This window comes from Erpetoichthys calabaricus, chromosome 17 (assembly GCF_900747795.2).
Source record: "Erpetoichthys calabaricus chromosome 17, fErpCal1.3, whole genome shotgun sequence".
NCBI classification, from domain to species: domain Eukaryota; kingdom Metazoa; phylum Chordata; class Cladistia; order Polypteriformes; family Polypteridae; genus Erpetoichthys; species Erpetoichthys calabaricus.
Window position 1 is genome coordinate 43633779 of NC_041410.2, and position 13544 is coordinate 43647322.

Genomic DNA, 13544 nt, shown 5'->3' on the forward strand with positions numbered 1-13544 from the left:
CCCATTTATTACTAAAATATGAAAAAGTTTCTGTTTTAGCAATGTGTTTACACAGATTACTGTAGAAACGGAACACACATGAAATGCATGTATTCCAAATAACGATCTATTATTTCCATTCTAAAACTCCAGCAGTTCAGTCACTCCCAGATAATCAAACAAGGCATGAGCTGGGAAAACTTTGTGAACGTTCTGCGACGGTGGGGGATGGAATAGCCGGCTACTTGCTGCTCGTCTTAATCAGCACATTTAGAAGACAAAAGAGAGGTGAGAACGGTTTTAAGGTGGGCCGGATCTACGAGTTTTTTCGTAGACTCTGGTAATTATAGTGTTAAACAGCATAGGTGAAACAAAGTAATGAAGGAACCTACATGATAATATATAGCCCTAAAGTTCGGGCTTCAGGAATTTAAGAGGCGAGGTAAAAATTATAATCGGCATCAGAAAGTCAGTTTGCACATGAGAAGTAAATGGCAATGCTTAATAAAAGAATGGTGATTAGTGTAAAGAATTCTCTATTACTCCTTAATCAAAATTTGGTATTGTAGTGTCCAACAAATGTTGGGAAATTTAACTTGGCTCTTTCTCCCTTTTTATTGTAGAAGTGTGTATATGTATTTAATAGATGTTTAATTCATTTATATTGTGTAACAAACAGAATGATAATCTGGAAGCATTATATTTCTGTTGTGGCAGATCATCTTGATTTTTGTCATAACATGGCACTGATAAAGAAAACTGTCATTTTCAGATTTGGTCTCTCTCTCCCTGATTTCACTAGAAAGAAAAAAAAAAAATAGTCAAAAAAATAAAGAAGAGGGTCTTGAAAATGTACATCTACACCAACTAGACTATAACTCCTTAGTCACCTGTACATTCAAACTATTCATCTTCTGAATAAATAAGCAAGATAAACATTAACTAGGACATATATGTCTATATTCAGTCGTCTACTTTCTGAGTCTAGAAAGGCGCCAGAGCAAACTTGAAATCAACTCTGGACTGAATGACACCACAACAGCATTATAATGGTCACTTTCATTATGTCCATTTTAAAGTTCCTTATCATGCGAGATGAATGTAGCTTCACTTGAAACTTGATAGAGAGAAGAATTATATCATGCCTTAAGGTTGTTTGTGTTTATAGGGAAATACTTCATATGACCAGCATTTTAGCTGCGACTTGCTCTCAGTTCAGAGAAAGATGCAGACTAATCTTTTTCCAGCACAAATGTGAACAAGAACTGCTGTTCATCGGCCAAGTCCAACAGAAGTTATTTTTCTCAATTAACTGAATCAAGTCAATTAATTAATGCATGTGCTAAGCCTGAAGACTTTTATTCAGTTATGTTACTTCAGTAATGTTTTTCAAGTTTAAAAATTATATTTTACAAGCACCAATTTAAATGCTGCCAAGTAAGGAGTATTATGATGTTCAAAGCGATTTGCATCATTTGATTCAGTTTAGATGGTCAAAATAGAAAACTGAAACAAAGAGGGATGTTCTTCAAAGAAACCTGATTGCAATAAACTAAAAACTTCTTTACCATTTGTATGAGTAAATTGTCATTCCCTTTACGAAAAAGCCTTTACTAAAGAATATAAGTTGTTACATTTATATAGTGAATGTAAGTCTTACTTTCCACTTTTTTTTTTTTCTTTCAGGTTTTTACAGTCCTTCTGAAAGAGACCAAATAGCTGACCTAAAAAGCTAAAGCTGATTACCCTGAAATATGTTATAAGATATCACATCAGTACAGATTCTATGCAACTGTCTATGACCTTCTCACAGCAGCAAATGTTTTTGATGTAGATAATTCCTACACCATACTGGGCCTTTGCTCCTTTCCAGCATCTGTTGTTGTCCAATGGAGTGGTGGAGTGCTAAAGTTTGCTGCGCTAGGCTGTAATGTCAGCTCGCCGCAGCCCCATTGAGAGCCAGTGCACCGCTCCCAGATTCTTCGTGGGCTGCGAGGACAATGAGAGCGAGAGCCTGGGACATCCATGCATCATGAGAACAGATTTGGAGCTATATGAGGATGATGAAGAAGGTGAAGCGGTAAGATTTAATGTTGAAGAAACAAATACCTAATTGGGTATTTTTTCTTTTCTTTCAACAAACTAACATTTGAAGTTAAGTATTAGATAAATATAAAAGCTGAGAAGAATGAGGTGGCAAAATATTTCACCCTTATGCTAGCTGTCTTTGAGTTAAAATGACTTGGTCCTGGTTTTAAAATATTTCAATACAGAAAATGCTCCTAACTTGCTAGAAATTTAGAAGATTACATTAGCACTCAGAACTAGTTGAGAATAGTTGTCGAATTGTCGGACATAGTACAGTACATACAATACCATACAATTTATTTTTGTATAGCCCAAAATCACACAAGAAGTGCCGCAATGCGCTTTAATAGGCCTTGCCTCTTGACAGCCCCCCAACCTCGACTCTCTAAAAAGACAAGGAAAAACTCCCCAAAAAAAACCTTGTAGGGAAAAATGGAAGAAACCTTGGGAAAGGCAGTTCAAAGAGAGACCCCTTTCCAGGTAGGTTGGGCGTGCAGTGGGTGTCAAAAGAAGGAGGTCAATACAATACACAGAACAAATACTCAATACAGTACAAAAATTTTAGAAGTACGGAGCAGAATTTAACAGTAGATGATATCACATAATAAGATTTGGATATGTTTAGAGTCCTGGAGACCTCATCCATCAAGCTGCCTCCCCCATTTGGCCATTCCACGACTGAAACAGCGCTGGGCCAGCCAATCCGATGAAAGGACCCGTCTTTCCCACGATTCCTGCAATCCTCCATCAGGGATGCATATTTCTGATGAGGGTAATGCATTGCATTCTGAAAAGCTAGGGGGTTCCGCCCCCTGCTCGCTTTGCTCGCCAACTCCTGGTGTTGGGTAACCCGAAACACATTGATGTATGTATGAGATCTATTGTAGTGTAAAGGTGTAGACGATGAACAAAGGAAGTAAAGAACCTATAGCACGGCATATGAGAAGGATTTATTGGAATATTTCTTTATACACAACATTTGTAGTAAAGATGGTGTGTTGTCCTTGAATGAGTCTTCCTTGGTGTGGAGTATCTATAACTTTAACTTTAATGTCAGATGAACGACGAACTCTTGAGAAGGCCACGTAAAGTTGTCCATGTCCAAGTACAGGCTCAGAGAGGTATATGCCAACTTTGTCCATGGTTTGTCCTTGGGATTTGTTGATCGTCATGGCAAATGCAGGTTTAATGGGAAATCAGCATTGTTTAAGTGTAAAAGGCAATTCCAGATCAGAACTTGTAAGGTCAACTCTAGGAATCAAAACAGTACTGTTAGAATGTGATCCTGTAAGTACTTTTGCCTCAATAACATTGTCTGTCATGGTGTTGATGACTAAACGTGTACCGTTGCATAAACCTTGTTTAGTATTAAGGTTTCTTAATAGCATGACTATTGTTCCGATTTTAAGGTTAAGATTGTGTTGTGGTAATCCGGTTGCGTTAATAGAGTTTAAATATTCTAAGGGGAAATTAAGATACTCATTCTCGTCTTCCGAATCCACATTGTCAGTACTTAGAAAGAGGCGGCTTTCTCCAGGAAGTAACGCAATGACATGATGATTATTTATGTGATCAACGTCAATATTCTTTGGACATAATATAGCCCGTTGTGTTAATAGTGGTATCTGGTCTAATGTGATTGCTGTTCCAAACACCTCCGTCACCAAGTCGTCGCAGATAAAGGCTTGAGGGATCTGAATAATATCTGGGTGAAGTGCATATGTATTGGTAAGGTTTCCATCTCCTAGTTGCAACAATCAATTGGTATATTCTGGATCTGGACATCGCATGTTTTGTACCAAATGTAATGTTTTAAAGTAATGCCAATTGTCTGCGTATTTCAAACTGGACTGAACAATAGCTGAACGCATGGCATGTGGAACAATAGCTAAGCATTGTCGAAAATCTCCTCCTAATAACAGTACTTTTCCTCCAAATGGAATATGATTTTTCATTAACGTTTGGAGAAGTTTATCAATGGTGTTGAGTAAATGACTGGATGCCATTGTACATTCATCTATAATCGACAGTCTCGCAAGACGGATCTGTTGTTCATTGTTACTTTTTGTTTTCATAGTTGATGCCAATGTTTCTGTGATTGGGACTGGAAGTTTGAATAAGGAGTGATGTGTGTCCATTTATCAGTGACTCCATCAGTTATCCGTTGTCTACCGTTAGTAATATGGATAATAACATTTACTGTTAATCCGGAGCGTATTCTGTGGTTGTACTGTTAATAATACATCAGTGTAATGTGATTCACATGTATGCTATATGGTTTGGACATGTTAGGATGCCGTACGTTTAATACGGAGAGTCCATTCATTGTTATTACCCGGACTATGTTGTGTAATGTGGACGTTTAGTTCCGAAGCGCGTTCTAGGCGTCTGCGCCTTTCGTACTTTTTCGCGCCTTCCGTCCTATCATTGTGGACCTTTGCGGACTCCGTAGTGTCATTACGTTTGACTTTGGGGTGCAGTGCAGAATCCTCTTTTCTGTGTGGCTGTGTTGTTAGTCCTTAGTTATGGACGCGTTGTTGCTTCATGTCATATTTACGTTAGTTGAGCTCTTTCGTTTTCATGCTGTATTGTGTTTGGATTTGGTGTAAAGCGTTCAGCGGTTTGCACAATCCCAAGCAGCACATTATTCCTAACTTCACTCCGCAGTAGTGCCACTCACAATATGGTGGTGACGCCTGCGCCTTCCGTACCATCTCGGGTTTCACTATGCTGTGCAGTGTGGACGTGTGCGGCATCCGTACTCTCTCCAGTTTGACTTTGGGCGGGGCGCCAAATCCTGCTTTGTTTGTTTGTTCTGTGGCCGTTCTCTGGGGCCGTGTGTTACTTAGTTGAGCTGTTTCATTTTTGTGGCTGCGGTGTTTTAGACCATGTGTTAGTTAGTTGAGCTCTTTCGTTTTTGTGTCTGCGGTGTTTTAGATGTGCGTTGTAGGCGCATGCAACTTCCGTACTATGTTGGTTCTGACTATGCCGTGTAGTGTGGGCGTGTACGCTTCCGTACTCCTCCATTTGGTCTTGTGTCTGTGTGCGCTTCCGTACTCCTCCATCTGGACTCGTGTCTGTGTGTCCGGTGCCTGCGCACTATGTCTCCTGGCTCCATCGCCGTGTACCTGCGTCTGTGCCTTCCGGTTTAGCGAGAGACCTGCGTCCATGCCATCCGGTTTACCATTCTCGGTTAGTAATATGGATGAGTAGAGACCTCCAATCGACTGGAAAAGAACACATTAGGACCTTTACTGGCCAGCCCAGAAGAGGCAAGCAGTCCAGCTTACTCCAAAAAGTTGCAGTAGGTTTCATACCTGACTAGATCGCAAAAGTTTGAAGCTATTTTACAAAATTCAAAAAGTGCTTAATTTTCCAAAATGTCAAGCCAGAACTCCAGATTGCAACCTAAAAGCCAACTAAGGATCTTCATAAATGAAGTGTATTTATTTATGAAAACAAAAACATAAACAAATGCTGAAAGTCCAAAAATGAGGCAAATGGAGTTGTCTAAAAAGGGCAATCGTATTGCAAACAAGTTCCAGTACAGTAATCCAAAGGTTGTAATCCAAACACAGTAGCAAAATGTCATGAAACCAGCAACTGTTTAAAAAATAGCAGTACTCTCAAATGCTCCACTAAACATCAATGAAATTGCTGACAGACTTCCTTTCTTTAGCCAGAAGGAAGGCTCGGGAGCAGTGACATCATGGTGGCCCCATCTCTTGGGAGACCACCCACAAAGCACATGTATCATTAGGACATTTAAAGAAACAGTACAAAATTACAAAATAACAGAAATTACATAAACTTGTGAAAAATAATTAAAAAATAAGAAACAACAATAAAATGTAAAATACGCATGAATTTAAACTTCTACATAACGGTGAGAAATTGCATGTAGAAAATACTGAAGAAAGGCGAGTCTTTCTCATTGATATAGTAAAAGTTAGAAGGTTATCAGAAGGTAACTCAAAAAATCAGTTGTGATGTGACTTGCAGCTCTCCAAAGTAAGTTTTATGAATTTTGATTTTCTGCCATAAGCTAATATTTAGTATTTGTGAGTAATGTAACGTAAACCCAGTGTTATCAATTTACCAATTTCATTGGTTAAGTGGCAATTTCAGTTTCTGTGCATCTTCTGTCTTACTAATAAACTGCTTAATAGATGACAACTACTAACAACTACCAGATTACATAGTGATGAAGATTATTTGGCACAAATGTGTTTTGCTTTGCAGGGCTAATTTTTTTTTTTTTTTTTTTTTTTAAAAGGATAAATTTTGGATTTTTTTTTCAATTTGAGATTATTTGTTCATAGCCATGGTATAAATTATTTTGCCACAAGACATTGTATTTAAAACTTTTTTTTTTTTTTTTTACACAGATTAAAAAACTACCAAGCCTGTTATTGCATTTTAAAATGGTGTTTTAGTAGGCACAAGTCCAAATGTGAATAAAGTGCTAAAATCTAACAAATATGTCCATTTTAAAGTGACAAAGATTTTGAATTAGTGAAATTTTGTTTCTGAGGCATGCCTATAACAACAAATATAAAGTGAAAGTAACACATTTTATTATAGATTCTTGGAACTATTTTCTTCAGGTAAAGATAGACTTCCTGTTCACTGTTCTGTTACAACAGTTCTGATGGGTTGGAGTTCTAGATTTTTCACTGGCTCATCCCCAGTTGGCAATTGTCCTACACCTTGAGACTACATTTTCTCTCTTCAGTTCTGTTTCCTCAAATGTTATGTTCTAACAAAATGTGGCAAGTGTCTTAACATAGCAGCAGAGCTGTCACTATACCATGAAATCCTTTGATCTAAGTACACATCTGCCCTCATACCATTGTGACTTTATGTGATTCGAAGAGTGTAATGCTGGCGCATGATACTCGGATCGTTTTTTTTTCTTATGACATGTGCATACAAATCCTGTATTACAGGCATGGTGGCACACACATCAAATCAGTTATTTTTTCTTAAACTCTGCCTTAGATACAGGGCTGTGTTTACTTCTAAACCTTTATTTAAGTTCAGTTTACTACCAATACAGTGGTCTTTTCTTGCCCTTAAAGGGACAACAATTAGCCAAGAAATGGACAATCTATGATCTTGGCTTGCTAGAAATAATCAAACCGGTTCATTGACTTTTAAATTTCACTTAAAATTTATATTCATGTGTATCAAGATAAATGAAGATTTATTCAACCTGGATGGTTTCATGCAGTCTTCATTTAGTCCCAGATGACGATTCCTAGATTGCTTGATTTCTTCAGTTGCAAATTATTTATCCTTAATTGAAAAATCAAAAGAAAAAGATTTCTTGCTGGAGACAGAGCTCTTTTCCAAGTGTCAGGATCCTTGCTGATGTCCATTTATTACCAGGCAGGAACTGAACTGAACTGAATTCTTTGCAGAAGTTTCAGAAATGAAGCACATGAACTAAAAATTAAATGAAAATGTGTCAGAAAAAAAGTGTAATTGAAAGACTGTAACCCACCCACCCATCCATCCCCCATGCCCAAGATTAACAAACATGAAAAACTTGGCTTATTTGTCTCCATTATTGGAGAATGCAATGACATTTTTCAGATCCTTAATACATAGAAAATGTTACTAAATCGCTGTCACAAATTCAAGGTTATTTTCACCTGGGAATCAAAAGCTGTACCTTCTGACTAGACAAAATACTATGACTCCTGCTTTGCCTTCCAGTGTGCACTGCAGTCATGTCTCAGCTAACATATTTCAGGTAAAAGAACTGCATCTCTCACACAGCTATCTTAATTTTTCTCCATGTGAAAACAAGATCAGGCTATGCACTAATAATTACTCCCAAGTTGTGTGAATAACAATGTAATTCCATTTGGCGTGGTCTTATTGTTTTACCTCACTGAAATTATGAAGCATGGAGTTCAAAGGGTAGGCAGATTGGGGAATGTTCTGCTTTTTGCCTGTTTCATTATGTCATGCTATATGCTACATCTTTCACCTTACATTTTTTTAAAGAACCAAGGTCACCTGCATGCTGGTACGAAGGTCACAATGCCAGTCAACATCTGTGACATGGCATGTGCAAGCACACAATTTAGAAGCAGATTATGCAATAGTTAAACCACAATCAAACAAATTGAAGTGGTACAAACCAATTATTGAATTTTATAGTGTGCTGTTTTCAGATTTCTCTGATCTTTATCTTATATAGCGAAAGATTCAGTGATTGTATTGTCTTGTTGTCTACAAAACAAAGATGACACTAAACCCCCAGGCAGCAACATTCAATTGCAGTATATTAATTAGTCACAGGATAGGAGTTTTTAAGGGAAATAGTTATGATAGAGGAAACTATGCCTTTGGGGTGGAAATATTGACACAGAGGGAGGGAGATGAGTAGTGAATTGAAGCACACTGGTTTTGATTATTTTTTTACTTTTTAAAACTTCATGAATGCCCTTAATTAAAATATGTGTGCAATCTCAAGGTGCAGATCAATACATGAATATTTTGCCTCATTATAGAACTGAATTTTGGGTAGGAGAATAATCTTAATGTGTTAACTTGATCACACATACACAAGGTGATACAACATGGTATATTAAATCGGTGTTTCCCAGACTCGGTCCTGGGGAAACCCCTGTGGCTGCAGGTTTTTGTTCCAATCGGATTCCTAATCAGTGACACCTGATGGCACTGATCTCATTTAATTAGCGGGGTTTTTTTATTTATTTATTTTTTTATTCAACATTCAAAAAAGCATAGCAGCATTATTTTTACATGTATAAGACATTTAGAAATATTTCTGCTTTTGCTATAGATTTAAATGCTTAACTCTTTTGTTGATTTCATTATACTTTGCCCTTTCTCTGTGCAGTTTTTCCCTCTTCGTTGTGTCTTAATGACAATTTAAAACGAGCAGATCAGACACCCAGGCAAACAACAGTGAATAATCAAAGGCTGCAATTACTTTAGAGTCAGACCCACTAATTAGTAAATAATGGATCAATTAAACAATTAGAAGACCTAGAAAAGTAGGATGAAAATACTGTTAAACATTATTCCTATATAACTGCTTTTTAGCAAACTTAGTTTTCTAATTTATATATTGTTCCCTAAACACAGAACTTGGGAAATATCAGTTCACTTAATTAGCCCAGGAGTTCAATTAAAACAGGGGTGGGCAGATTCAGTCCTGGAGGGCCGCAGTGTTTGCAGGTTTTTGCTCCAACCCAGTTGCTTAATAAGAAACCCTTATTGCTCAAGTAACACTTCAGCTTCACTTTAGTTGTCTCGCTCGTTAAGATTTTGAACCCTTATTGCTTATTTTAGTCTTAAACAGCTGTATTCTTGGTTTTTAATTGCTCCTAATTAGCAATACCATGCAAATGACAAAAGAGACCAGCATTTCTCCATTTAGCTTGTTTTCATTTACACCTGTGTGTATTTATCACGCACGATTTGGTTTAATTAAATACTTGGAAGGAAAGTGAAGAGAAAAAAGTGAAGCACTGAGAACTACTCATCTGTTTTTGCCTTCAAATCATTTGGATGATATCCTTAGAAAGGAAAAAAAAATCTAGGATATGAGAATGACCTGACATGGCAGAGTTAAAGCACTAGCAAGCCATGCAATTAAATAAATGACAAGGATTGGTTTTTAATTAAGCAACTGGGTTGTAACAAAAACCTGCAACCACTGCGGCCCTCCAGGACTGAATCTGCCCACCCCTGAATTAAAAACAGAAGCTGGTTGGAACAAAAACCTGCAGCCACAGGGGTTCCCCAGGACCGAGTTTGAGAAACACTGGTTCATTTGTTACATATTGTATAGTGTCCCATATTACAACATTGTCTAATTAAAATTGACTGTAAGCTCCTTATACTGCAAAAATGGCCTTCACTCTGGCATGCAAATGATTATACATATGATAAAAATGTTCTCTACTAGAATGTCAGTTTGTGCCTTTTTGACGTGAAGGCACCAGCGATCCAGGTTCATCCCTGGGCACAGCTGACCTATTTTGTCCAATCCATTTCTTTAAAAGTTTGACTAGGGAAACCACTCCCTTAGGCAACATGTGCACTGGATGACAGACAGCCTCTGGAGCACATCAAGCTGAATGAGTGAAATGTGATGGCATGATAAACAACAGAAAATGAGAAGTGTTTAATGTTAGATTCTTAGTATTACCAAGAATGCAAGGAGGTAGATTGAGCTGACTGGGAATAGACTAGGTTGTGGTCATTGAAAATGTAGAAGTTCAAACACTACAAAAGATAAACTACTGTAAACTGTACTGCTATTTTAAATAGGCAGGGGATGAAAACTTGTGTTACATGACTACTATAGCCATGGCCAGGGACTCTCAAAATGAATGGAAACTATTTAAAAATAAATAAATAAAGTGGTGTTCTGGTGAAGTCAAAGTTATAGTGATAGAATAAGTAAACTCTAAGAAATATAGATAAAATGAAATGACTAGGGAAGTGATAACATAATCATGACAGTGCTGTCCTTTCACTTGCATGTGAAGGTGCGTCTTTCTTAATTCCTTCACCGGCTTCCTGCAGTGCACAATTCAGACTCTGCGCCCACGGAGCCTTATAAGAATGAGTCGGCATGAAAAACTGGGGTGGGGTGGGGGGAGAGAGAGAGAATAATACAGAGCATAAGAAAAGATGGAGGTTAAAGGAGGGAGAACAGAAAGGCAGGAATAAGAGAGAGTGAGTGTGAGCAGGCAAGAGTGAAGGGTACCAGCCTGGAGGAAGTCCCAAGTGGAGTGTGTGAATGGTGCTCAGGGGCTGATGGCCACTCCAGCTGATTGACCTGAGTGCTGCTTATTTGTAGCGACTCACTAGGGAGAGGCAGCATGGCTGCAGGGGAGTAAGAGGCTGAGAGGGGCGTTGTGTGGGTGATACCATGGACCACAAAGACACAAGCCTGGCAACGGGAGTCGGAAGCTTGATGGGGTGCCCTGCCTGGTGCCAGAGGGGGCCAAAGTCTGGGAGCTGCTAATGGTGGGCTGAACTGTTAGATGGGTGCCTGCTTGGGTGCAAGTGTCTGTATTATGTTAAGCCAAGGAGACATCAGTTTTTAAGGATTTCACTAATAGAGCTCATGGGTGGTGTTAGTTTTACACCACACATACCTCTTTTAAGTCTGGCAAAAATGTTCTGTTGTGTTCATTTCAATGACTTTAATTCTCACATCAATGGAATGTTCCTTTATCTTCATTTTTGCAGTGATTTTCCAACAAAGACGAGCCCTTTCAAACAGTGCTTTTCAAGTCCAGAAAGAAAGGACTCGCAAGTAGTACCTAATTATGTTTAATTGTGGTCAAATGACTGTCACCTGTGTGTCATTGTGATAAGTCAAGTTCAGTGGCCGTAAATAATGCAAATAAAGAGAGAGCCACTTGGCTTGTCACAGACAGTTGGGGAAAAAAAATGTAAAGTTTTTATTTACCTATTTTAGCGCCCCTGTACAATTTAACACGGTAGAGGTGCAAAGTTTTATCGGCAGTTTAAGCGCCGGGCTGCTCAAAGGGCTGCCTGGAGGCTTACAGGTTCTCCGGGAGCAAGCTGTGGGGCTCAAACTTGCAGACGCCGAGGAATGTGTCTGAGGCTGTTTTTCGAGCACTCATGGTTTCTGAAGGCCAAGCGCAGAGGTGCGCTTCCGGAACTGCTGGAGGAGAGAGGGCGAAAGTGGTATATTTAAAATCGGAAGAACAGGTCTGAAGGATAGAAGCCCAGTTTTAAAGTAGCCGGCAAAAAGGGAATTCACATGTGGCAAAGTATAGAAGTGAAAGTGGGAGAAAATAAAATAGTATTTACTTAACAGAGGCTGAACATGGAGCCCGTAAGTCACCAATAGAGACGGGTACACACGAGCAAGCGAGCAAGAACATTTTAAATAGGGTGGACTGTACCTGAGTAGGTGTTGTTGAATGGTGCATGTCCCGATGTGTCTGATTATTGGAAGTCTGCGGGAAATGTAAAGGCGGATTGGATGGTCAAAAGGGCTTGCAATATAAAACTAGGGTCCGAACGCCAGAGGTCATCTTTTGACCAGGTCTTTGGGCTTTAATGTAGATCTGTGCTACTGATTTATTTAAATTAGTAGTGTAGAGATGTACTTTGTATATAAATTAGGTGCTTAGTTTTTTCTTTTTTTCTTTTTTGCCTGTCCTTCGTGATCCATTTTGTAGCTGAACGAAGGAGGTGAAAGAGGTGTTTTTTTTTTTTTTTTCCTTCATATTTGATTTGGAAACCACTGTAAATATTATAACACCTGCAGTGGTTTTTCTTTTTGGAAATGTCTTTGCATTGGACTTTTTAATATTTTTTTTTTTTTTTTTGCAAGACATTTCATTGTAAATAAGTATGGACACTGCTGGAATAAAACTGATTCCTGTTTTTGAAAGGTTTTTTTTTTTTTTTATTCCGAGTCTCTTACTCCATCCCCTAGTTGCTCGGTCTCATCTACTGACACCCCAAGTTGGGAATTGCACAACCAGTAAATGAAGGAGTCCATCACTTTGAACAATAATGGACACATCGTGCCCCTGGGTCTTTGTTTCCCGAATTGTCCTGCTCTTCCTCTAGCACGCGCACACACACGAGGGGGACTAACAGAGATGGACAGCGTCCTCGTCGGATCGACGGGTAGCCACAATGATGATGATGAATGCTTTTGCATGCCACTGTGTTTTAATACTCCCTTACTACTCCTGATATATACAGTAATCCCTCACTATATCGCGCTTCGCCTTTCGCAGCTTCACTCCATCGCGGATTTTATATGTAAGCATATTTAAATATATATCGCGGATTTTTTGCTGGTTCGCGGATTTCTGCGGACAATGGATCTTTTAATTTCTTGTACATGCTTCCTCAGTTGGTTTGCCCAGTTGATTTCATACAAGGGACGCTATTGGCAGATGGCTGAGAAGCTACCCAACTTACTTTTCTCCCTCTCTTGCGCTGAGTTTCTCTGATCCTGACGTAGGGGGATTGAGCAGGGGGGCTGTTCGCAAACCTAGACGATACGGACGCTCGTCTAAAAATGCTGAAAGATTATCTTCACGTTGCTACCTTCTGTGCAAGCTGCTTCCTGAAGCGACATGCTGCACGGTGCTTCGCATACTTAAAAGCTCAAAGGGCACGTATTGATTTTTCACTGTTTGTTTTTATCTATCTCTCTCTCTGCTCCTGACAGAGGGGGTGTGAGCTGCCGCCTTCAACAGCTTTGTGCCGCAGTGCTTCGCATACTTAAAAGCCAAACAGCCCTATTGATTTGTTTGCTTTTGTCTCTCTCTCTCTCTCTCTCTCTCTCTCTCTGACATGCTCTGCTCCTGACTCGCACTCCTTTGAAGAGGAAGATATGTTTGCATTCTTTTAATTGTGAGACGGAACTGTCATCTCTGTCTTGTCATGGAGCACAGTTTAAACTTTTGAAAAAGAGACAAATGTTT

General features: G+C 38.9%; 2 protein-coding genes across 9 annotated transcripts in view; both read left to right on the plus strand.

Moving 5' to 3' along the window:
* Window positions 1-13544, plus strand: part of LOC114667240 (EGF-like repeat and discoidin I-like domain-containing protein 3) — a 742682-nt gene that overhangs the window by 595955 nt on the left and 133183 nt on the right. The window lies entirely within an intron of this gene.
* Window positions 1-13544, plus strand: part of LOC114668041 (inositol hexakisphosphate and diphosphoinositol-pentakisphosphate kinase 2-like) — a 300171-nt gene that overhangs the window by 34088 nt on the left and 252539 nt on the right. For all 8 annotated transcript variants that reach the window (XM_051920820.1, XM_028823642.2, XM_028823634.2 and 5 more), the window contains exon 2: window positions 1666-2059. In XM_051920820.1, coding sequence (XP_051776780.1) covers window positions 1910-2059 — 150 coding nt within the window. In that variant the 5' untranslated portion in view covers window positions 1666-1909. The remainder of the gene's footprint in view (window positions 1-1665; window positions 2060-13544) is intronic.